Consider the following 25,427-nt stretch of genomic DNA (forward strand, 5'->3'; position numbering starts at 1 on the left):
AGAGGGGGAAATGGAGGTTCAGAATAAAGGAAGCGAGGAGGTAGCTAGGTGTTTCAGTGGGTAGAGTGCCAGCCCTGGAGTCAGGAAGACCCAAATTTGGCTTCAAACACTTACTAGCCACTTTATTTACTCTCAGTTGTGAAAGAAGGAAAAAAGAAAGGAGGAGGGAGGGAAAAAGGGAGGGAAAGAGGGAGGGAGGGAAGGAGGAAAGAAGGAAGGAAGAAAGGAAGGAAAGAAGGAAGGAAGGAAGGAAGGAAGGAAGGAAGGAAGGAAGGAAGGAAGGAAGGAAGGAAGGAAGGAAGGAAGGAAGGGAAGGGAAAGAAAGAGAAAGAAAGGAAGAGAAAGGAAGGGGAAGGAAGGAAGAGGAAGGGAGAGAAAGGAAGGAAAGGAGAGAAAGGAAGAAAGAAAGAAAGGAAAGAAGGAAAGGAAGGGAGGAAAGAAAGAAGGAAGGAAGGAAGGAAGAAAAAAAGAAAGAAAGAAAGAAAGAAAAAAAGAGAGAAATGATTTGCTGGGGTCATCAGGACTAAGACCCAGCTCTCTGAATTACTAATGAAGAGGTATAATCTCTTAAGGAAATTAGAAAAATATCCCTGTGACAGTGGCAAGAGAGACAGAATATGATTCAAATTTAGATTCAATTGAAACCTACAAATTTACTAGATATTTCCTATTTGTATAACCCTGTGCTAGATACCACTGGAGGGCTGTGAATATCTGTTAAAAAAAATAATAAGACAATTCCTTGTTCTCAGAAAGTTTATAATTTTAGAGTGTTTTTTTTCTCTCTGTCCCTCCCCCACCTCCATTTGTATGTGTGTGTTTTTGTAACATTGAAATTGCCCCAAAACCTTATTAGAATTGAGAGAAAAGAAGAATCAACAGAGCACCTTAAATTGTTCATCCCTAAGGAATCTCCCATCATTCTGATGGGAGTATTTCATGAGAAGGAAGTAGCTGGGAGAGAAAAGCCTGTCATGAAAATTGGGGAATTAAAAGACGAAAATGCTAAGAGCTGAAGGTCAATCAATCATCCAGCACTTAGTGAGTGCCTACTGTTTATAGTATCTATTCTAAGTACATAGATGGATGCAAAGAGCCACTGACTACTTATGTGACTGTGAATAGTCATTTTACTTCTTTTGATCTCAGTTTGTTCACATGTAAAGTGAAAGGGTTGAACTAGATGATCTCTAAAGTCCTTTCCATTTTATGAACCTTTGGGAAATTTCTAACTTAACTGGTTTGGTATAAAGGAGAAACTCTAGAGAAGGTTATTTTTTTTGGGGGGGGGAACTAAAATCGAGTGGATTTATAACAGAAAAAGTTAAGGAATCATTACTGAAAAAGAACTTTTCTTCTTTTTTCTAGCTTATAAAGTATGCCTGGTTGCCTCCAATCTGCCTCCTGCCTGAAGCTGGTTATAAACGAAGTCCAGCATATCCCATACATAAGGCATTGACTGCAACTTGGTTAGTCTAATGCTTCCTACATGTTCACCTTTCTCTCCCCTTCCTACCCCAATTCAAAGCAGAGCAACAGAGCCCTGCAGTTTCCTCCTCCTGCCACCCCAATTCTACTCTTACCTCCCTGGTGCTAAAAATAACACTCTTAGGATGAGCTGACACTCCTTGTCAAAAAACTCCATTTGAATGCTGCCTCAAGTCCCAGGAAGCTGGCAGATTCTTCCCTGTAGGGCTGAGCAAATTACAGATGCTCTCTCTGCTGTAAATCCCAGAGCCATAGAATTGCAGAATCTGAGATTGATAAGCAACTTCTGAAGTCATTGAGTCCAATCCCCTGCATGGTACGGGAAACCCTTCTAAAATATTCTTTGTTCATTCAGATTTCAAAGATCTCTAAAAATCACTCACTCCTGAAGCAGTCCACAGAATTCTTAGACAACTCTCATTATTAGGAGAGTTCTTCTTATAATTTGCAACAATCTACTTTCTTCTGCTTCCTCCTAGAGCTCTAGGTCATATTAAGCCTATCCCCACAGTACCTGTTTACAGACTTGGTGTAGGATACCCACATACAAGCAAGATTGCAAAGATACTTTCTGTGAACCTCTTCCACCAAATCTCAAAACATAGGAATCATGTACCAGAGAGAGTGGTTATAGCTGATTCCATAAAATAAAAAGGTAAAATAAAGACACCATGAATTAGCAATAGAGAATTTTAATACTTAATGCCTATCTCCCACCAGTCTTCATTACAACTGCCTTGATACAAACCCAGTTGTAACTTGGAGTTTCTGCATTATAGCATCTCTTGTGGCTTAAGTTACCTCTTTCCTAACCCTCCCTCCCACCCTTTCTCTCCCATCCCCCCAATTCCCAGCTCTGGAAGTCATAACAAACACTAATTCTTTGTATGTCTATGTAAAGGAAAGGAAGAGAGAGGAGGGAAGATTGGGTGGATTGAAAATTTGCCAGTAGAAGCATCTCTACTCAGAGCCACAGGCTGCAGAAAAAAAAGCACTGGGTCTGAAAAAAGGGGAACTGAAAAAAAATTAAATCTGGCCCTCTATCCTCTAGGAATTTGCTCAGATCAAGGACCCAGGTTGGCTAATCCCAATAAATTCTAAATGTAAAGAGACTTGGGTTATGAACTGTCCAGCCTGAGAGGGTCAGTATACCAATGAGGAAGGAGAAGAACCAAAGAATGGATATCAGGGATGGAGAATACAAGAAAAAAAGCTGAAACATTAAAGATATCAAGAGAAAAGGCTTAAAGAAAAGTCCAGCCTACCAAGGTAGATACAGCAACACAGAGAATCCTAAAAACAAGGAAGAATGAGTAAAACCTGAAAAAGAAACCAAAATACTTCAATAAGATATAATATGGGAAAGGGAACCAATAATTTCTTATGAAAGGCAGAATCCAGGGATTGGCCAAAGATTATGAAACAACAATTATGAAACTTTTTTAAAGTTCAAAAGAAAAATAAAATTCACAGAATAAGGAAATAAGAATGAATTTAAGGTCAGCAACTAAGAGCTTTCAATGAAGAATTTAAAAACAACTAGCCAAAAAAGAAAAAGAAAGTTCGTGGTGATAAATATTTTCAAACAAAACAAGCTGTGAGAGAAAACAACACATATGTACCTCAAAAATACTAAAGTAGAGGAAAGTTTGACAAAAGCAAAATAAAACATTAAAAAAAAACCATGAATTCTATGCAAGTCAAAGCAACTGACATTCTAGGGAGAGCACAAACATAACTTAAGAAAGACTATGACAGATCAAAAAGCTTCAATTTCACAGTGCAGGAAATAATATAAAACAACAACAGACAACCTTTCCAGAAAATAAAACACTGATTGAGAAGAATCCATCAACTGACCCAGAAGCTTCCCCCACTGCACTTCAAAGATTTAAGAGGGCCTTTGTACCTTGCCATATTCAACTAGCCAACCCCCAATAAGGTCAGAAAGTCTTTATACCCTCAATGGGAGTTCTTCAAATAGTGTTTGGTGGAAAATCATTTCTTAGCTTGGCACAAATTTGGAGGCAAGAGAAAAAAAATTACCTCCTTAGACTATTTCTTAGCCTCTTTCTACCTAAGGATCTCCCAGATCTTTTAAATATCCTTTAAATACTCTTAAAATATTTACTCTATGTGCTATTCATGTTGACAGTTAACTATACATACTCCTCGTGGGACTACTTTGTTCTTTTATCCTATTATTTAACTATTCTTTTTTTTTTTTAATCATTCTTTCTTAAACTTTTTTATGTGTTTTTTCTCTTCCCCTCTCCCTTCCAGGGGCAGTATGATACAGTGGAAATAAGCATTGGACCAGACTCTCAAGACTAGGTTCAAATCTCACGTTGGTCACTTAATACTTGTGACTCAGTAAGACTTTTAACTTCTCTGGAACTCAGTTTCCTTCTCTGTAAAATAAGGGGGGGTTAAAGCTAAGTGAACGCTAAAGTTTCTTCTAACATTAAATCAATGATCCTAGAAACCTATGAACCAGATTATAAATTCCCTGAGGGTCAAACAACATTTTATATTTCTCTGTCTAATCTTATAATCACATATATATGTATCTATATATGTATGTGCATACATATATACTTATATGTATGTTCATATACACCCAAAAACATATAAATATATAAGTATATAAATGTGCATATATGTGTAAGTGTGTTTGGTGGTGGTGGGATTTCATCAGTATATGAAGATACCTTCTAAGAAAATTGCCCAAACCATTATAGATATAGAATTTCCTGGAGGCAGTAAGATGGGCAGCTAAGTTGCACAGTCAATCAGGAAGCCCCAAGTTCAAATCCAACCTCAGATACTAGTTGTGTGACCCTGGGCAAGTCATTTAATCCTGTTTGTCTCAGTTCCTTCATCTGTAAAATGAACTGGAAAAAGAAATGGCAAATCACTCCAATATCTTTGCCAAGAAAACTCCTAATGGGTCACAAAGTATTAGACATGACTGAAAAATGATTGTGACTTGCTATTTTGAGTCATATGGACAAAATATATTAGAGATAAGATTTGAACATTGGTCATTTTGACTTCCAGTACTATCTATTGTGGTCTTTCCTATAGAAGCATTTAAATAACCATTTTTGCTGGAATAGTAAACTTTTTGGCATTTAAGACAGGAAAACTATCAAAGAAAGGAGCATGACTCTTAAAAACCCAGCTTGACTAAGATGACAGGACAATCACCTTTCTCTCTTTCATCTCCTCAAGCAATCCCAGTTTAAACAACCAGAATCTGAATACTGCAGCAGCATTCATCCTCTGTCTAGGTGAAAAGCCTGTAGGGTAGATTTTATGGAGCAGATTCATTAGTTACAAAGCCCAGAACAGAAGAGGAACAGGAAAAGATTAGACTTTGGGATGGAGCAGAATGATTTTCTCTGAAAGTAGGATTTTGGTGCATTAAAATCTACGTGTATCCCAAATGTAGAAAGGGGATGAAGGGTGAGTGGATAGCTAAAGGCTCTAAGTGAGTTCTGTCCCAGTGCATGGAGATGAAGTGGGCGTAAATATTTGATGCTTTCAGTAGAAGCAGAAAAAAAAAAATAGTAGCTAAACAAGGTTGCTGGGGCAGGGGGGCTCTAGAGAGCATTCAGGGACCTTCCACCCTCTTCACCTTTTGGCACAATTAAAAAAACTCCTTTCTAACTGAGGGAAACCTTTTGTCTTCTTTATTTCTTACTTTGCTGCTCATCTTCCTGCCACCTCAAGTCAGTTTCCATCAATCTTCCCTCTCCTTTCTGCCATGACTTCAGTTAGTTACAGGGAAAAAATACCTTTGCGTCTACCTCTTTTTCTCTTTCCTTCCTGCATCCAAAGATTCCTGTAATGGCCCTTTAGCTTTTTAAGGGGAAGAAGAATAACAAAAAATAGAGGGATGAGTTTCTGAAAAGCATGAGGTATATGATTATTTCTGATTGTCAGGGTTAAAAGCCCCACATGTGGCTTGAATATCTAGGGATAAATCTTACCTTTTCGGTCCCTGGATGCTAATCATCCCCATGTCCTCTGAAGAGTCAATGAGTTGGCAATTGAACTTCTTGTCCTGAAGCACAGTAGTGATGTGGGACCAGTTGTACTGGGCTGCTGCTCCCCCCACAGCTAGGTAATAGCCATCCCCTGGGAGAGAGAGCAGTTTGAGCTTAGGAAGTAAGACAGCAATGGTAAAAGCAGAAATAACACGAAAGCCATCCTTGGAATCACCATTAACTCTTCCCCGTCTGTTGCTGCTCTGCTGTCCCCAGCCAATCTTCTATAACTAATAAGTTGCGAAGTCAGATCAATTCTGCCTACAAAAGTATTCTCATGTCATTCACTCTCTTTTTTACACTGCCACCATTCTAATTTACTCCTTCTTCACCTATTACAGTAGACTAAAATTAGCCTTTCCTCCAATTTTTCTGAGTCCATCCTTTACCCAAGTACTAAAGTAATCTTCCTAAGGCATGATGTTATCCCCCTGCTCAAAAACCTTTAATGGCTCCCTAGTATCTCTAGGATTAAATATAAAGCTCTAGGTCTAATATTTCAGGCTTTCCACAATCTGACTCCAATTTACTTTTTAAAGCTTATTTCATCCTTCATAAATCCTGCAATCCAGTCAAATCTGACTATTAACTGTTTCTGAAATTCAACATACTATCTATCCTGTCATCAAAATATATTCACACATATCTAAAATGTTCTTCTTCCTCTCTTCTGACTCTGCTGAATTCACCCTAACATCCTCTTCTTTCTCAGATTACCCTGATTTGACTCTTAATGCTCTAGTTTAGTGGTGTCAGACTCAAATAAAAATAGATCTCTGCCCGTGACATTTTGACCTAGCAAACCCCAAATTAACAGTATCGATATTGTATTGAATTATTATTATTATTATTATCATTATTATTTTAATCTGGTTCTTGTGCTTGCAGTCTCTGGGCATTCCCCTCTCTCTACCACCTAAGACTTACCTAGGTTGTAGAGAAGATATCAATCTGCATTGTTAAAGGGATTTCCTAAACTGAATGAACCAATGAAATTAAAGAAATGATATGTTCAGTTCTTAATCATTCAATAAAATCAAAGTTCCAACTCCTCTCCCTATCTCCAGATAACCCAAAGTTCGTTCTAGCTCTAAGTCTGTGATGCTGTCATGGGGCCTCTAGGATTATAATGCGTGGAATCTTAGAATAATAGAATTAGAAGGGACTTTATGGAATAAATATATTACGACTCCCTCATTTTAAATACCACCCGATCAATTCAGAATAGGGCTACAGCAAGGACCCAGACAGATTGATCTGGTGGGCTTTTTGCTGTATCCCACTTCCCTGCCAAGGTGAAGACTGTCAGTATCCAGCGACCAGAAGGGGTTACAGCAGGAATTCACTTTTAATTTCCTGTCTTTGCTAGAACCTGCCACCAGCCTCACTGTTTATTTAGGTGTGGGTGTATATTAGCAGAGGTCACTCAGCTTTACCTTCTGCACTAAATGTGCTTGTCCAGCATAGATGGCGAGGGCTCCCTGGAGATGCTAAGGAAACAAGACGATAGCCTCGGGCTGAGAACATGTTCTATTTAGTGAAGAAATAGCTTCATTAAAGCTAGTGCCCTCTCCTTCCCTGAACCCAACTGTAAAGAATCCTCTCTGCCTTCTCAGGGAAGCATAACAAAGATGTGGACATGAACGGCACCTCTGGGCATACAGTCAGATCAGACCTTGCCCACATTTGTACCCAATCTTATGGTTTGAAAATATTTCCCAAGGATGCTGGTTTGGGACGGGGGGAGGTAAGCATTTACTAACCTGTCCTCTTAGCCACAGGCCATCATAGTATCCCATGATGTCTTAGTTAGAAGGGATCTTAGACCCTAAAATATGAGAGCTGGATGGCATATCAGAACATAGAAAAGATGGAGAATAAAAAGGGAGCAAGCATTTATTAAGTATCCACTACATGCCAGGCACTATGCTGAGTGTTTTACAAATATCTCATTTGATCTTCACAAAATCCTTGAGGTAGATACTATTAGATCTATTTTACAGGTAAGAAAACCGAGGCAGAGAGACATTAAAATGACTTGCCTGGGATCACATAGCTAGGAAGTATCTGAAGCCAGATTTGAACCCCAGATCCAGCACTCTGTGCCACTGAGTTGCCTAAACATATAGCATAGAAAACCAGAACTGGAAAGGCCTTTAGAACACATCACCATTCAAGCTGGGCTTTTAGAACATTTAGAACTTTAGGAGTAGGCTGTAGAGATCTCAAAATTCCAAGGTACTTTTCCTTGGTCATCTCATTCAACCGGTACAAGAACCTGCTCTGCAGCATCCTGACAGGTGGCTCTCCTCCAACCTTGGCCTGAACATTGCCAGGGTCCATCTGAGTGCTAGTGCTAATGGCCATCCATTCACTTCCTTTGGTCCTTTTCAGTCCCTCAGTCCTGTTCTGCTAACACAAACAGAGAGAGAGGTAGATCATATCATTAAGGGAATCAGGATTTCTGGGGTCCAGTCTGAGATTCTTGACTTGTCAGGGAATCTCATTCCTTTCAATGCTTCTCATTTTCCTCCTCCTTTCGGCTTCCTCTATGAAGGGGAAAAATAGAAAGCATATTTAGCTTTGGGAAGCAGCATGGCATAGATGGAATAGAAGCCTTAGAATCAAGAAATGGGTTTGGAGCCTACTCAGGCAAGTAACACTTCACTTTCCTGGCCTCAGTTTCCTTATCTGTAAGATGAGGATGATAAAATCTGTAGAGCCAAGGTCATCAAGAATTAAATCAGTTACCATTTAAAAAAAACTGCTTTGCAAACCTTGAAATGCTATAGTTTATAAATGTTAACCATTAGTTTTTTGTTTTTTTTTAAGGAGAAACAATCAGATTTGCCTAGGAATATTTATCTGGTTAAAGTAGCTCTCAGGGCAGCTTGGTTCTATTGCTTCATCAGTCACCACAAAGAGCCCAGGAAGGCATGGAGGTTGGAGGTGGGGGGAGGGCTGCTGATTAATCCTGCCTTAGCGCTCCTTCCCCCGCCTTCTCCACAGCTCCTAAACTGCATTTGAACAATATGTCATCATGATAATAGGTGCAACCACCTACTGTAATTGAAAAATAGATGTGCTTTTACTATACTATATTCTATCGCCGAGCCAGGAAAGCGTCCCCAAGAGCGGCTCACTCGCCCCTATGCTATCTTTTTAATTAGCTCAGAGGGCGGCTTCTGAGCTGGGGAGCTGAGAGCGAGGGAATGGGTGCTGAGCACATTAACAAAGAAGGACAGGCAGCCTTATCTGGGACCTTCAGTTACCTCATCCACCCTCCTCTCTACCCGCATTTTCACAAAAATCCTCAAGGCCAACAGCAAGAAAATATCACACTTTCTTCGCTTCTGCTGCTACTGGGCTCAAGGGCCCTCTCAACTTTGCTAATAGAATCAGGGTCAAGTTAATAGAGTGTAAATGTGAACAACGGCATGAAATAACCTATGCGAACATGCTTTAGGAATTGTAAAGGGCTAGACAAATATAAGGTGTCGTTACCATCATAACAATTAATTTCTTCCACTAAAGCCCTATCTAATGCATCTTGATGGTGTGGAAGAGATCCTGGGGGTCTCAAAAGGTCAGCAACACGTCTAATAGGTCAAGCTATTAGAAAGCTTTCAGGTATGAGGTGGGCCCAGAATGTACATCTGTCATCCCAAGACCATTCTGGTAGTTATTTGGGTCATCAGGTAATGATTTCTTCCTTCCTTTCTTTCTTTTTTTGAAGTAGAAATTCATGAAACTATCTATTAAGCTATAATATTACTCGCCTGCATTTATTTATATAATACTTGAAAGTTTGCAAAGGAAATGCTGTAAGGGAAGAGCTATTATGATTCCTGTTCAATAGGTGAAAAAACTGAGATTGACTAAGTTGAGTGGATTGTCTAAGGTAATTCAACTAATGAGTTCCAAAGACAGGATTTGAAGAGGGGCCTTCTTCACTACAAATCTAGTGTTCTATTAGTTATATATTACATGACTGCTTCAAAACATAAAAGAGTTACAGTGAGTGTGATTGGAAGGAATGAGTTCCCTGATGAAATTATTGATCTTTTCAACCTAAAATAGTATTGTGGCCTTTTGTTGAAATGGTCTTTTCCCTTTTTAAAAAAAACATAGATGGTTTGTTTTCCATCCCCCGTTTCCCTACTCCTATTTAAATATTGATCATCCTTCAAGATTCAGATCAAGGAGTATCTCCTCCATGAACTTGACCCCTATATTTTTCCCTTCTTAGAATTTTCAAAGGATGTACCATTTACAAATGATTAATTACATTGTACTTAATAGTTGCTGGATTCTCTTCTGTGTGTGCACATGTGTCTGCATGAGTATATGCATCTAGTTGTCCCCATTCAGATTGTAAGCTTCCCAAGGACAGGCACAATATCTTATTTAGTCCCATAGTACCTAGCACAGAGCCTTGAACAAAGCAGGTACTCAATAAATGTTACTAACTGAAGGATATCATGGCATCTCTAAAAGTTGTTAGAGGAAGGAAATTAATTTTCACCAAGCCCTAGAACTTAGCTCTGACCCAGCTCTGGCCCTTAAAGGGGATAGTTTTAGGGAAAACCAAAGGCCATCTTTACAAAAGAGAGCTTAAGTATATAGAAGTCATCATGTCCAAGAAGAGATTAGGCTGAAAAATGTAACTATTCTTACAAAAGGTTTCAGAAAAATAGTACAAGAGAAATAAATCCACATTGGGTAATAATGGGATTGCTGAGCAATTTGGAATTCATAATTCATTTAAATTAGATTTAGATCTAGAAGATAACTCAGATCTAGGCCAATAGTCCAACTTCCTCATTTTAGAAATGAGGAAACTGAAAACCAGAAAAATTAAGTTGGCCAAGGTCATACAGGGAGAAAGGGAAGAGTTAGAATTTGAATCCAGGTCTCTGACTCCAATGCTTGTTTCTAGTACAATATGCTTCACCTTAATCTTTGAGGTTTCATCAAGAATAAAAACTCTGGCCTCCACCAAATCATTCCTTAAATCCTCCTGTCAAAGACAACATCCTGACCTGAAGGGGATGGGAAGGTGGGTCTCTGGAGCTTGGCCCAGAAAATCTTCTTTCTATATTGAACCAAGGACAGAAAAAGCTTGGGAAGCTTTGAGAGACAGACATTCTAACAATAATTAGAAGAACTCACGTTACTAGGCTCAGATCCCAAAGAAGCTAGTGATAAAGTCTCCAAACACATCAAAATATTTATATAGCACTTTTTTGTGATAGTCAATAATTGGAAACAAAATAGATGCCTATTGATTGGGCAATGGCTAAACAAATTATCATACTATTTGAGGCAGCTAGTTGATGTAATAGGGAGAGCAGTAGGCCTAGAATCAAAAAGACCAGAGTTCCAATCTGGCTTTAGCGGCTTGTCAGCTGTGTAATCAAAGCAAAGATCTTTGTCTGCTTCAGATTCCTCAAATATAAAATAGAGATAGGAAAAGCACCTACTTCATCAGGTTATTGTGAGAATCAAATGGGACAATATCTATAAAGTACTTAATATAGTGCCTGACACATAATAGATGCTTAAATAAAAATATTTGGTTTTTTTCCTTCCTTTCCACTGAATATAATGGATTACTGTTCTATGTGTAAAAAATGACAGATCTGACAAATAGAAAGAAGTATTGAGAGATCTACCTGAACTCATGAAATAAGCAGTATAAAGAGCCAAAAATCCAATATACATGAAGATTACAACAATGCTAAATGAAAGAATAACCACTAAAAAAAATAAGAAGTGAATGATGCAAAATTTTAAATAATAGGCATAACATATAAGAAAAAGAGGTCCACAAGTGTTAGATTATACACATTTGTGTATAACTCTTTTGATATATTGATGAGTTTTGCTTTTTTCCCTCCTTTTCCTCTTTGGTCTTTAAAAATACTTGTTATGTGGCAGGCATCTCTGGGAACAGAGAAGATTTGGGTGATATAAAAACTCAAAAGACTTCAATAAAAATTTCATATAAAAAGAGAACTGATGTTCTACATGGTATTTGTAGTTGACAAAGGCTTTTCTTCTAATAATCCCATAATGTAGGCAGTCTAAATTTGTTTTCTCTCATTTTTCAGAGATACCGAGGACAATGTAACTTGACCAAAGTAAAATAGCAAGTGAAGTGAATGGTAGAATTAGAATTCAGAACTGGGTCTTTGGATTCTTTGCCCAGTGTTTTCTCTACTATAACCATTTAATGAGGCCTTCTGCCTGAGAGATCCCAGAGACGGAAGATGAAAGATGAAATCAAATGATTTCAAATAATGATTAAGCATCTTAAAAATCTCACAAGTTAAATGCACCTCAAAGGTTAAGTTGCCCAATTGGCTAGCCCAACCTTCATATGAAAGGACACATCTCTAACCAGTGGCAACTCTTTGAAAACTTTCAGCTCACTATGCCTTGTGACTGCTCCAATTCTTGGGAAATTTCTCCTTATATTGAGCCAAAATCTGACTTTCTACAACATCTGCCCACTGGTGCTTCTATTCCTTCTGGCCAGTCAACATAATTCCCTTTCCAACAACAACAACAACAACAACAAAAAAGCATTTAGACTCCTTCATTTAGAAGGCCCTTCAAATCTTTGAAGGTTGGATTTTGACCTCCATTAAGTTTTCTTTTCTCCAGGCTCAACATTAGTTTAAACAAATTCTGAAATAATATAATTTCTAGTTCTAGCCACTTTGTTGTCTTTCTATTGACATGACCCCTTTTGATAATATTCTTTCTAAAATACTATATCCAAGACTACATACAATGTTGCAGAGGACTCTAATTTAGAGGTCCTTCCCAGCTTCTTGACTCCCTAGGAAAGAATAGTATCCTTTGGATGCTAGAGCAAAATTTTTTAAAAGATTGAACCCAGTTCTTGGAGTGAGGAACACAAAGCTCCTTAGGTGCTATCTAAAATCTTGCCATCATCCCTGCAATCACTGAAACTTGTATTCCACTGGGAAAAGAAGTCTCAATGACAAGAATGAAACAGCACTACACTGCTAAGCACCTATAAGCTCATACTAGCAGGGTCAGAAAACAGAAATATGTGCAAACTTCCTCACCACATAACAGTTTAATTTTATTCTGAGGTGACAAGCTTCAGCACAAAACACTGAAAATCAATTAGCACATTTCCTCATCACCTAGTCTAGTAATTATGCTCTTTCCTCCTTGGAAGCAAATAGACACTAAGAAAGCCACTTTTCAGCTCAAGCCTCAGTTTCTTTTTCTGTAGAATGAAAGGGATGATGACCTGAATGACCTCTATGCTTCCTTCTAGCCTTGGCATTCCATGACTCTATAAGCCTAGTCAGTCGCACTGCTAACTCCCAATGTAGAAGGAGATAAGCCTAGGGGTTTCCCCAAACCCAAGCACTGAGACCATCTTTTTTGTATTTCAATGGTAGAGAAGCAATTTCTCTTGATTGCTTACTTCTACCACCCTCAAACCTCTAATCATTAATCTATACTGTGCCATACAACCTTGAGAACCAAGAGATATGAAAAGATTTTCCTCCTGATTCTGCCGCAAAATTAGAGTGTAACCCTGAGCAAGTGACCTTCCCTGTCTCCTCACTATCTGTGAGATGAAGACTTTGGACTAGGCAACTGCTGGCACCCTTACCTTTAGGATTTTTCTAAGATCCCGTATTGTTCTGACCTTCCATGTTTTAAAGCAGGGACAACCATATTTATATCATGGACTTCTTTGGCTGTAGGTGAAGCCTATGAATCTTGTCCACCTCTGACTCTCTATATTTCAAGGTCACTTTTTGCTCTGATATATTATGTTCTAGCATTCTGGCATCTAAGGTCTCTTCCAGTTCTGTTGTTTTATATTACAAAGTCAATTTTTGCTTTGATACTCTATGTTCTAACATTCTATTATCTAGGGTCTCTTCTTGCTCAAACTTTCTGTGATCCAAGGTCACTTTTTGCTTTGGGGCATTTTATGTTTCTTCCAGTTCTGAAATTTTATGTTTCAGGGTCACTTTTTGTTTTGATAATCTATGTTCTAACATCCAATGTACTAGGATCCCCTCCGGTTCTGACATTTTACATTCTAAGGCAACTTCTTGCTTTGACATTATACATTCTAACATTCCATTCCAAGGTCACTTCATGCTCTGACATTCTTTATTGTAAGGTTCTTTTCAGCTTGAACATTCTTTTAAACTATTCAATATCTCTTTGAATTGAATGTATTCTATCTCTTCAGATGGACTGCAGACTGCTCCTAGAAAGACTATTTCTTACTCTTTTTGTCCAGGATTCAGTACCAATATCCCCCTGGAGAGGGGAGAGGTAATGTGCTCTGTCTATACTGTGTGAAAGACATTTCATAATGGCAGTATGACCTATGTTAGTTAAAAGGGGAAAATCTACTGGTAAAGAACAGAATTGGGTCTAGAATCTTGCAGATTTCAGACCAGCAGGAGATCTGGATACCTGCCTACACAAGGGAGTAAACTCATACTATCTTCTGGAGGCTGTGAGTCCTCATGTGTTCATCACAGTCTAAGTGAGAGTAGTACAATTAGTGCAACTTCCTTCTTCAAACATACCATCACTCGCTAATGTTGGCCTTCCTGTTAAAAAGGCAAAAATCCTGTCCATTTAGACTATTTTCCAGGAGGCCATGGGGGTGGTTTAATTCTGAATCATCCTCCAGTTCCCTTGAAAGGCCAATTATTTATATAACAGCATCCAGGATGGAGGCTGCCATTTGGAGGCCAGGGAGCAAAGTGAATAAAATTTGTTGACCCCTGCAGTTGGGAATGAAGGGAATGGGAGAGAAGTAGCGGGGTGAGCTGGGGATAAAGATGAATAGAGCCCACAGAATCATAGATTTAAAGCATAGAGAGCATAAAAAGTGAGACCCAGAGAAGAGGTTAATTTGTCCAATTAGTGTGGCAGACCTGGGATGGAAGATTGTGAATTCATTAACATTGTATTCTGCCAGCTAAACCAATCAACCACAGGCTCTCAACAGGCTTCTTTTATAAAAATGAGCCCACAGTCAAGACCTCCTGTAAGCCAAAGGCACATACATAGTTATAATCACTAAGTACTCATTGCCCCTGTTGGGGAATCTGATCAAACCCTACTTTTACCCCACAATAAGGCCTTCAATTATGTCACACCTGGTCACCCACCCACAGGTTAAACTGTATAATCACAGAGGGAAGAATTAGGCAAAGCCAGCTCTGTGGGTGACTCCAGTTTAGACCTTATTGTCTCCAATTTAAAAACTCGGGTTTTGAAATTAAACATTTGGGGCTGCTTTGTGACTTCATTTCAGGATACATCACTGATGCAATGTAATTTGGGAATATCTTACCTTCAAATGCAGGAGTGAGTGGAAAGGCCTCTGGGTCCCGAGCTAGGCGACTTACTGTCAGGTCACTCTCAGCGCCTCCCCGATGATTCAGCATGCACGTGTACACCGTGGAGCCTGGGAAAGGAAAGAAATAGTGTTTGGGGGGATAACTGTATGTGAGACTGGCCCAGAGAGAGTTGGCGGTTAGGCCAAGAGTCTCATATCATGTTCATGAGCTAGAATTGAAGAGGATGGAGATTAATAGGGATGAGCGTAACAAAGAAGACATCCCTTTGGAGAGATAAGGATCCAGAAAAAGCCAATGGAGAGAAAGGAATAGGCTCTGTGCCACCAGATTCCTGTGATGGGTACACAGTAAATAATGCTAGTGCTTTCATCTGATGTGGCCCATATAAGGGCCACATACCCAATAATCCTTCCAGAGGAAGCTAGGACCCTTTTTCTTTCCCAAGCATCTTGCTCAATTTCCATTTTTTGAAAGTGTTCTGCATTCACTTAGGGACTAGTTCCTTCTTTCACTTTCTTTAATGCTGATATCAAGCTAGCTTCACATTTCATAGAAGTTATTTTTCCATCTACATTGAGTTTAGAACTAGCACAAGAGATTTAGGGTAGACATAGTGAATAAATTTCCAATACTGAGAAAATGTTGAATGTTAGGAAGATTACCTGAGAGACATCAAGGAATATCTTACTTTGGGGGACAGATTCTGAGTTAGATGGACCAGCTTAGAGATGCATCTAATATGAGAGCTAAAGGTAACTTGCTACTTGTATGATTTTGTGGGGGAAGGGACAGGCAAGGTTGGTACATGGCTTCTTACCTTTCTTTACTTTCTTAATTCTTAATTACTTAATTCTTTACTTTCTCATATTTAAAATGAGGGAATGGGAATCTTAAGGTCTTCTAGTTCTGCTTCCATAATGCCATACCTGGATAATCTTTTGAGGTCTCTTGTAGCTTTAAATCTATGACCATAGTGATTATATTATCCAAACTCATCACTAAAGGGATAAGAAAATTGAGGGGGGGGTGTGTGAAGGGATGAGCTGAGGAGAGGGTGGAACTGATGTTCTCAAGAGCATAGTGTGTTAGGGACACAAAATTTCCTCTACAAGGTCCTTCCCTTTGTAATCTAGTCCTAGACCACTTTCTCTTTGTTTCTTCTGTCTCAATTTTATCTCTCCTGCTAGTTGAAAACAGGATTAAAACTACAAACAAAGCCCACCTTCTTTCTACTTTATTCAACCTGAAAACTTAATCCACATTTGAATACAATAAATAGGAAAAATGTTCTTTAAGTAAACTGAACAGGAAAAAAGTATTGATAAATATTGGGGAGGCATGTGGGAAAACTGGGACACTGATGCATTGTTGGTGGAGTTGTGAAATTATCCAACCATTCTAAAGAGCAATCTGGAACTATGCTCAAAGGGTTATAAAATTGTGCACACAGAATGGGTCTGTATCCTAAGAAAATCATAAAGGAGGACAAAGGGCCCACATGTGCAAAAATATTTGCAGTAGCTTTTTTGTGGTAACAAAGAATTGGAAAATGAGTAGGGGGCCATCACTTGGGGAATGGCTGAATAAGCTTTGGTATATGAAGGTAATTCAATATCTATAAAAAATAATGAATAAGGTGATTTTAGAAAGCCCCAAAAAGATTTATATGAACTGATGTTGAGTGAAACAAGCAGAACCAGGAATATATTGTACACAATAACAATAAGGATATGCAATTATCAACTGTGAAAAACTTGGTTTTTCAGTGATTCAGTGATCCAAAATAAATCCCAATAGATTTTGGACAGAAAATGCCATCTTCATCCAGAAAAAGAACTATGGAGATTGAATGTAAATCAATACATTCTTTGTTCACTTCTTCTTTCTGTTTTTTTTTTCTTTCCCATGGTTTCTCCCTTTTGTTCTGATTTTTCTCTCCCAATATGACTCATAAAGCAATGTATAATAAAATTAAGTAATTTTTAAAAAAGAAATTAGACATTACATTCAATGCTTTGTCTCCTCTATAAGCTCTTACTAAGGTTGGATAATCATTGACCATAATCACTTAAGGTCTGTATTCATGCATCTGGCCTCTCTAGGACAGGATCTATAGGCATGGAGCTTCTTAAAGCTTTTCTGAAACTGCTAAAAGTCCCCTTTGCAAAAAAAAAAAAAAATTAGCTCAAAGTCCTAGAACTGAAATATTTGGTGCTACTGAGACTTGGAAGCAGGTAGAAGTCCGGGGATCTAAGAAGAGAATTTATTCTAATAGCTAAAAAAGGGTCACCTAATTAGCTTGGTTATCCTTGGTTCCCATGAAAAAAATAATCATGGGGGCGGTATGAATGGTCCAGTTATCTTCCTCCTTCCCTACCTGGGTCTTTGTGGACATCAGCTGAGAAAAGCCAATCTGCAGCCTTCCTGGCTTCAGGACCCACCAGATAGAATTTCCCAAAATAGGACATGTCAAACACAGCCACCGCATCTCTGCAGGATAAACATTCCTTCTGAATCTAAAAAGAACACAGGGGGAGGAGAGAATGCTTAATTCCTCTTCTTTAACAGAAACACTTGCAAGGGAAAAATGAAAAGAGTCTTGAAAAGGAGCAGAAACAAAAGAGAATTAATAATAACTCACATTTCTATAGCACTTGAAGGTTTAAAGCCTTTTCCTGATGATAGCGTTGTCAAGTGCATAGTGGAAGTAATCTTACGCCCATTTTACAGAAAGAAATAGATTTACAGAAGCTGAAGATGTTGTGATCTAGACTTCAAATAAGCTTACACTAGGTTGTCACTACATCTCTTCTCATCACGTTATGCTTTCGATTAGTTACCCTGCTGTTGAGGAACATACAATGCATCTCTACAGCTGATAGCATCCATCTGAACTCCTCTGCTTGATACTCATAACCTGGGCCCACTTGACCAGTCACTACTCCCAAACATGCACCACTGCCCCCATCCATGGCCAACAAATCTTCTCTGTGCCATAGACACGTCAGGCTTATTCTCCATTTCTCATCTTGTGGCCAAACTAGAATGTCTTCCCCCCAACTCCGTTCCCAACAAAATTTTGCCCACCTTTCAGAGGCATCCTCAGGATGCTTTCCTTAACAAAATCTCCTAATAAAATCACAAGATCTTTCCCTTTGAAATCTAGTTCCAGACTACAAGTTCTTGTTTCTTCTGCATGAATCTTACCTCTCCTACTAGTTGAAGACACCCTGAGAGAAGAAATCATTCCCTCTTTTGCTTTTATATCCTTCATGACACTTAGCATAGGACTGGGTACAAGTAGGTGCTTTAAAAATACTGTGTGAATTTTATCTGTATATATTTTGACTCAGTTTTTTTTTAAATTTTCAGTTCTAAATTCTCTCCCTCTCTTCACCCTTTACCTGCCCATCAAGATAGCAAGAAAAACAGAAGCCCAGCATATATTTTCTACACATGTTGTCAGCATCTCCTCTCATTGGAATATGATCTCCCCAAGTAGCTAGATGGCACAATGGATAGAGCACCAGCAGAAGTCACTAGAACCTGAGTTCAAATGTAACCTCAGACACTTAATACTCATTAGCTGTGTGACACTGGGCAAGTCACTTAATCACAAGTGCCTCAGATGGGGAAGAGAGAAAGTGATCTCCTTGAGGGCAGTATATTTTTTGTGCTTAGCATAATGTCTTGCACATAGAAAGTGCCGAATAAATGTTTTATTGACTGATTGAAGGGTGTTAAAGCTTTATTCTTTGGTCTTAAACTCTTTTGATTTGAGATATAGAATCTTACCACCAAAAAAAAACTGTTCATTAAGGCTGATGTTTTCACTTGTGCTTCTCAGCCCCAGCATGATGGATTCTGGTAAATTTCTAGAGCATGAGCAATAGCATTTTTCACACTAAGAAATTTTTCAGACCCCTTAATGGAGATTGGATGAATCAAAGCAAACTTGCATTGGCACTAAACTCCAATCTCAGCAGGGACCAGTGTCTCTACCATGTTTGATCAGCCTGTGCTCTGTTATTCTTGGAAGAGAATCAGTTATCTCCAGTCAATGGCTCATGGCTCCCTCTACCCACAGTCACAAAGATTGTCCCAAGAAAGTAATCCAAAGAATCATACAGCTATGAAAGGTTAGAGCTTAAAAGCTACTTAGAATGTAAGATGTTGGAGCAGGTAGGTGGTGCGGCCCTGGACTCAGGAGGAACTGAGACCTTACTGTGTGATCCTGGACAAGTCATTTAACCCCGATTGCCTCAAAAAAAAAAAAGCATGTAAGATGTTAAATTGAAAGCGACTTTGGAATTTCCTATCTCCAGAGATGGTGAACCCAAGGTCTAAGACCCAGACAGAGGAGATGACTTAGCCACATTGTCATACAGCTAGTTTGTGGCAGAGATGCACTGACCTTCAAAGCTCTGACACAGCTTGGTGACCTCACCTTTCTGTGGTCTCAGTCATACTGCTTGATGCTGTTAGCACTAATTCCCTTCCCACCCTTCTGCTCCCAGATGAACCCTTCCCATCCTATGATTTCCTCTAGCCCTCTCTTCAATGGTGGAATATAAATGCCTACCATATCCAGCTAATTCCTTACCCCTCAAAAAAGAAATCTTAGATCAGCAGAATGATTTCAGAAAGGCCTGGAGAGACTTACATGAACTGATGCTAAGTGAAGTGAATAGAACCAAGAGAACATTGTGCACAGCAACAAGACCATATGATGATCAACTGTGAGGGACATGGCTCTTTTCAACAATGAGATGATTCAGGCCAGTTCAAATGGTCTTGTGAGAGAGAGAGGCATCTGTACCCAGAGAGAGGACTGGGTTCTGAGTATGGATCACAACATAGTATTTTCACTTTTTTGTTGTTGTTTGCATTGTTTTCTTTCTCATTTTTTTTTCCTTTTTGATCTAATTTTTCTTGGGCAGCATGATAATTGTGGAAATGTGTATAGAAGAATTGCATATGTTTAACATATTCAATTGCTTGCCATCTAAAGAAAGGGGTAAGGGAAAGAGTAGGAGAAAAAAAATTTGAAACACAAGATTTTGCAAGGGTGAATGTTGAAAACTATTTATGTATATGTTTTGAAAATAAAAGGCTTTATAAAAAGGAATAAAAAAGAAATCTTATTACAAAAATAAGAGCTTAGGAGAATGTTGGGACTAAATTAGTCTTTTGTTGTTATTATTGTTATTCAGTCATTTCAGTTGTGTCCAACTCTTCATGACCCCATTTGGCATTTTCTTGGTTAAGATACCTAAATAGTTTGTCATTTTCTTCTGCAGCTCTTTTTACAGATGAGGAAACTGAGGCAAGCAGGATTAAGGGAACAGTGAGTAGTGTCTAAGGTTAGATTTGAACTCAGAATGATGAGTGATTCCATTCCCAGCACATTATCTACTGTACCACCTAGCTGCCTAGGTGTCTTAGACATGTCCAAGACACCTGCTAGAGCAGGATTCTCCCTTCTACCCTGAATTTAACCAGAGATACCCATAAGAATGATAGGGAGTTAAGAATAATTCCATTCCTCTTTCAAAAAGTATGTCTTGGGTTCATCCTGGTGATATTAACAACCATTGCCTATGAACTAGAGAAAATAAAAGTGGAATATTTCTTCTTAAAAGGGAAAAAGAACTATGCAACTGTAATATTCTTCTCTAGAATGTAATATTCTCTTTTGGGGGTTTTTTGGGGGTCTCCTTCATTTCAGTTCAGTGTAATCACCCCAATTGCAGCCAGGGGTTAAAGTCCAAATCCTTTATTGTATCTTTCCAGGTCTTGTCTCCTTTCCTGGAGCCTGGTTAGCTTTCTTAGAGACCTATCTCTCTCCTTGGTTCCAAGAGCTTGAGCTCTGGCTTCTGAATCTCCTTGACTGAATCCTGGTTGAGGCTCCTCACTTATACATGCTCTCTTAAAGGTATGAATCTTGTAGAACTATAGTAAGTACTAAGTACATTTGTGAAGTAGAGAACTGTTAAATACCATGCTAAATAATCATTGCCTCTATCAATTCCACTGACTTCGCATCTTGTTTCAAGTTCTGGCCCATAACATACAAACACTACTGGGGACTTGGGGGAATACTTGTGTGAATGTGATTGCTAGCAGGAACCAAGTCTTGAGTGTTTGTTGCACCAGACATGCCAACTGGTCAACAAATATTTCTTGACAAAGGACTGAGAAAGCCCAGGTTCTGCCTGGACCAACTTTTTTACTTACAATTTCATGGTGAGGAGGAAAATCGAAGGTATATTCATCGCCAAGCAGTCTGTTATACTGGTAGTCCTTGTGGGGCTGGTGCTCATATGCACCGTAATAGTCGTAAGAAAGGATCTGAAAAGAGAAATGAAGTGAGGATCTGGACAAACAGTAAAGGTAGAGCCTGGTGAATGGGATGACCAGAGGGAGTCTTTATTTCTCTCGCCACCCATACACCCAGACAATCCTTGGCCTTCTTGAAATCTCTCTGTCTGTACTCTGCTCAGGCTTTGACATCTCCATCTCATTTCAGATTGTTAACAAAGCTCTTTGTCTCTTGTTGGTGCTTCCCTAATTCCCCCTGCTCATTTTACCAGTCCTGTTTGAGCAAAGCTAATTCTCACACTCGAGAAGCTGCCAAACTTTTCAGCAGTCTCACCCCCAATTTCAGCTGCAGTGCCACAGGTGCAAGCTGAAGAATAAGCTGCAGCTCAATGAAGGCTCTGCTGCTTCTACAAAATATCCCCCCAAACTCCAGGGGTTCAGCACAAATACCTCTGCTGACTGACATGGGGCTTTACATAGGGTTCCTTCTCTTTGAATGAATAGCCAGCCTCGATTACTCTGCTGGCAGCATGCAATTGCACACTAGGCAGAAAGAATGGGGTTTGGGGCAATGGTCAGCAAGCAAGAGAAGTATTGTGGAGATCAATGACCTTCTGTAACAACACTGTATCACAAAGGCATGGGCCCTCAAGGAGGCATGTGTTGGCAAAATCCCTCTCATGGCACAGCTAAGGATGTTCTAGAAGGGGAGCCTGCTATAATGCAAAGAATAGGGACCTGGGAGCTGCATCTGTACTTTTCCCCCCAACTCTGCCCCCAGCTGACTTAGACCTCTCAGAGTCTAGATTTTCTCCACTGCACAATGAGGTTGAAATAGATGTTCTCTCAGATTTCTTACTCTAAAAATTCCATTTTTCAACTGGGCTCTTTTAAAAAATGTGATGATTCAAGGCAATTTTAATAGGCTTGTAATGTAAAGGATCATTCACATCCAGAGAGAGAACTATGGAGACTGAAGGTACATCAAAGCATAGTATTTTCAACTTTTTTAAAAAATTGTTGTTATTGTTTGTTTGCTTAGGGTTTTTTTTTTTGTCATTTTTCTTTTGATCTGATTTTTTTGCAGAGCTTGTCAAATGTGGAAATATGTTTAGAAGAATTGTATGTTTAAATTATATATATATATATTATATCTAATTGCTTACTGTCTAGGAGATGAGGATGGGGAAGAGAGAAGGAGAAAAATTTATAACACAAAGTTTTGCAAAGGTGAATGTTGAAAAACATCTTTGCATATATTTGGAAAGATAAAATACTATTAAAGATTAAAATTAAAATTAAAAATTAAAAAAGATTAAAATTTTTCAAATTCTGCATTATTCAAAGGCTTATGATAGTGATCCTAGGCTCTCAGGAGTTAGATCTCAGGATGCTCCTCTCTCTCCTGTAAAAACAGGGCATGATATACCACAATGAGCAGTAAGTAGACTTGGAGTCAGAATACCCGTATCTGATCTGCCATTTGCTAGTTATTTGATTTTTGGTAAGCCACTTCATTTCTCTATCTTCATCTATAAAAGGAAAGGTTTTTGCCCTGGTGTCAGTAAGCTTGTTTTTAAAACATAGGTAGATAACTATTTCAATATAACTGGCTTACTATGCAATCCTATTGAGAGAAATTATTATTAATAAGCAATGATTTAGAGAGATCCAGAGTTCTCCCTTTTTCTATAATCCTCATTTCAAAATTCAGTCTCTCTTACTGATAATGAGATTGAATGAACTCTCCTTAAAATCCACCCAATCTTACAAGGAATTTAATCTAGGGTGGGGATGCCCATTTGTATTCTGCTCAGGTTTAGGTGAGGATAATTTTTTTGATTAGATTGTCCAAAGCTGAGGAGTGGTCTGGGGGATGGGGAGAGCCAGTGTCTTTGTCCAAAATAGGTATGATGTCATTCTCTCAGCCCCTTATTGGAGTGAGCCCACTTCTTATTGTAATATTCATTTTCTCATTAATTATTAACCAATCATAATTGATTGTCATCCTCAGGAAGATCCACTTTTCCAAGAGCATATAAATTGTGAGTCTCACCTCCCATGAGGAGTCTTTGACATTTGAGAATGCCACTGATATTTCTTATTAATAAAATGATAAATTATCCAGAAATTATTCTCTTGAACTTTTTAAACATCCTTCTATACATTTTATTTTATTTTATTTCATATATTTTATTTTGTACACTTTAAAACATAATCCTAAGAAAGGGTTCATAGGCTATCAGACTGCCAAAAGGGTCTCTGCCACACAAAAAAGGGAAAAAAAACCACAAGCATTTATTAAGTATCTACTATGTGCTGGGTACTGTGCTACGTGCTTTACAAACATGACCTCATCTGATCCTCACAACAATCCTGTGAGATAGGTGTCATCATTACCCCCAATTCATGGTTAAGAGAAATGAAGAGATGAAGAATAGTGATCTATTTGTTCAGGATCACCTAACTGGTAAATTTCTGAGGCTACACATGAACTTAATTCTTACTAACCCCAAACCCAGCACTTAATCTTAACAAAGGGTTAAGAATTCCTAGCTGGTATGCTTTTTTAAGGCCCTTAAGAGTTTCATGATTAATTATTAACAAACTAACAATTAACAACACACTTAAAAGTATAAATAAAGACCTGTATCAGTGCTGTTGTTCAATCATTTCAATTACGGCCAATTCTTTGTGACTCTATTTGGTGTTTTCTTGGCAAAGATACTGAAATGGTTCACCATTTCCTTCCATTTTACAGATGATGAAATGGAGGCAAATAGGTTAAAGTAACTTACCCAGAGCTACATGGCTAGTAATTGTATGTGGCTGGATTTGAACTCAGGTCCTCCTGACTCTAGACCTGGCACTCTATCCACTGTGCCAGTGTTGGGAAGCACCAAAAGAGATTAACAGCCCATTTATGATTTACCTGGCCCTTAACACAATGCATGGCACAAAGAAGGCACTTAATAAATGTTTATTGCTTGACTGAAACTCTGAGACCCAAAGTTCAGCTAGAATTCAGGGGTCCTCAAACTTTTTAAATAGGGGGCCAGTTCACTGTCCCTCAGACTGTTGGAGGGCCAGACTATAGTAAAAACAAAAACTTTGTTTTATGGGCCTTTAAATAAAGAAACTTCATAGCCCTGGGTGAGGGGGATAATCGTCCTCAGCTGCCGCATCTGGCCCTTGGGGCCGTAGTTTGAGGACCCTTGACTGCTAAATGGTAAGTGATTTCTTCAGAACCACACAATATCAGAGGTAACTATGGTTTTCCTTATTCCAAGTCCAGCACTCTACCCATTATGCCATGTTACCTTAGCTTTTAATTAGGCTAAATTAAAATTTCATTTTGGATATTATATTCTGACAGTACCCTTTCAATTCCTGGAGAATGATAGTTTTCAAAACACTTTCTACAATGTTGACTCAATTCAGTATAATAGCACTTGTGTGAGATAAGGTAGAGGGAAAGTAGAATCATTTTAAAAGTCATAGGAGGGGCAGCTTGGTGGCCCAGTGGATAGAGCACCGGCCCTGAAGTCAGGAGGACCTGAGTTCAAATTTGGCCTTAAACACTTAATATGTCCTAGTTGTGACACTGGGCAAGTCACTTAACCCCAATTACCCCGGCCAAAAAAAAAAAAAAATTGACACATTGAATGACCTTCACCAAAAAACTTGATTGCCTCATCAAAAAAAAAAAAAAAATTCACAGGACCATAAATTTAAAATCAGAAGGGCTCTTACAAATCATCTGATCTTAATTCCTCTGTTTTAAAGATAAGGAATTCAAATGATTTGTTCAAGATCATACAGATAGTAAGTGGCAAAGTTGAGCTTTGAATCTCATAGATGTGATAAGGTTTGCAAATGAGACATATAATGGGGGAGGGAGAAAGAAAGGCTCTTATCACACTGCACTGAGATAGTGGGGATCCCTGCAGTCAGCAGGTTGTGGACCATCTTTGTTAGTCTGCATTAATTGCCAGACTCCATAGATATACTTACTGGAGCTGGTCCCTGTGGATTAAACCATCCAGGTCTTTCCCAGCCGTGTCTTTCCTGGAATACACACCCCTGCTGGAGGAGTTCCTGAATGGAAAGATGAAAAGGAACATGGAATAAAGCATCTTTCACCTCTGAACATTTATAGTTAATCAGGTATGGGTTCACA

The 25,427-nt window shown here is 38.7% G+C and overlaps 1 protein-coding gene across 4 annotated transcripts in view; it reads right to left on the reverse strand.

The window, feature by feature from the left end:
- SARDH (sarcosine dehydrogenase) overlaps positions 1-25,427 on the reverse strand; it is a 139,647-nt gene that overhangs the window by 55,515 nt on the left and 58,705 nt on the right. For all 4 annotated transcript variants that reach the window (XM_031949431.1, XM_031949429.1, XM_031949430.1 and 1 more), the window contains 5 exons: positions 25,262-25,345; positions 21,164-21,277; positions 17,304-17,442; positions 14,920-15,033; positions 5,484-5,631 (listed from right to left, as the gene is read on the reverse strand). In XM_031949431.1, coding sequence (XP_031805291.1) covers positions 5,484-5,631; positions 14,920-15,033; positions 17,304-17,442; positions 21,164-21,277; positions 25,262-25,345 — 599 coding nt within the window. The remainder of the gene's footprint in view (positions 1-5,483; positions 5,632-14,919; positions 15,034-17,303; positions 17,443-21,163; positions 21,278-25,261; positions 25,346-25,427) is intronic.

The sequence above is a fragment of the Sarcophilus harrisii genome, chromosome 2, assembly GCF_902635505.1.
Source record: "Sarcophilus harrisii chromosome 2, mSarHar1.11, whole genome shotgun sequence".
Classification (NCBI taxonomy): domain Eukaryota; kingdom Metazoa; phylum Chordata; class Mammalia; order Dasyuromorphia; family Dasyuridae; genus Sarcophilus; species Sarcophilus harrisii.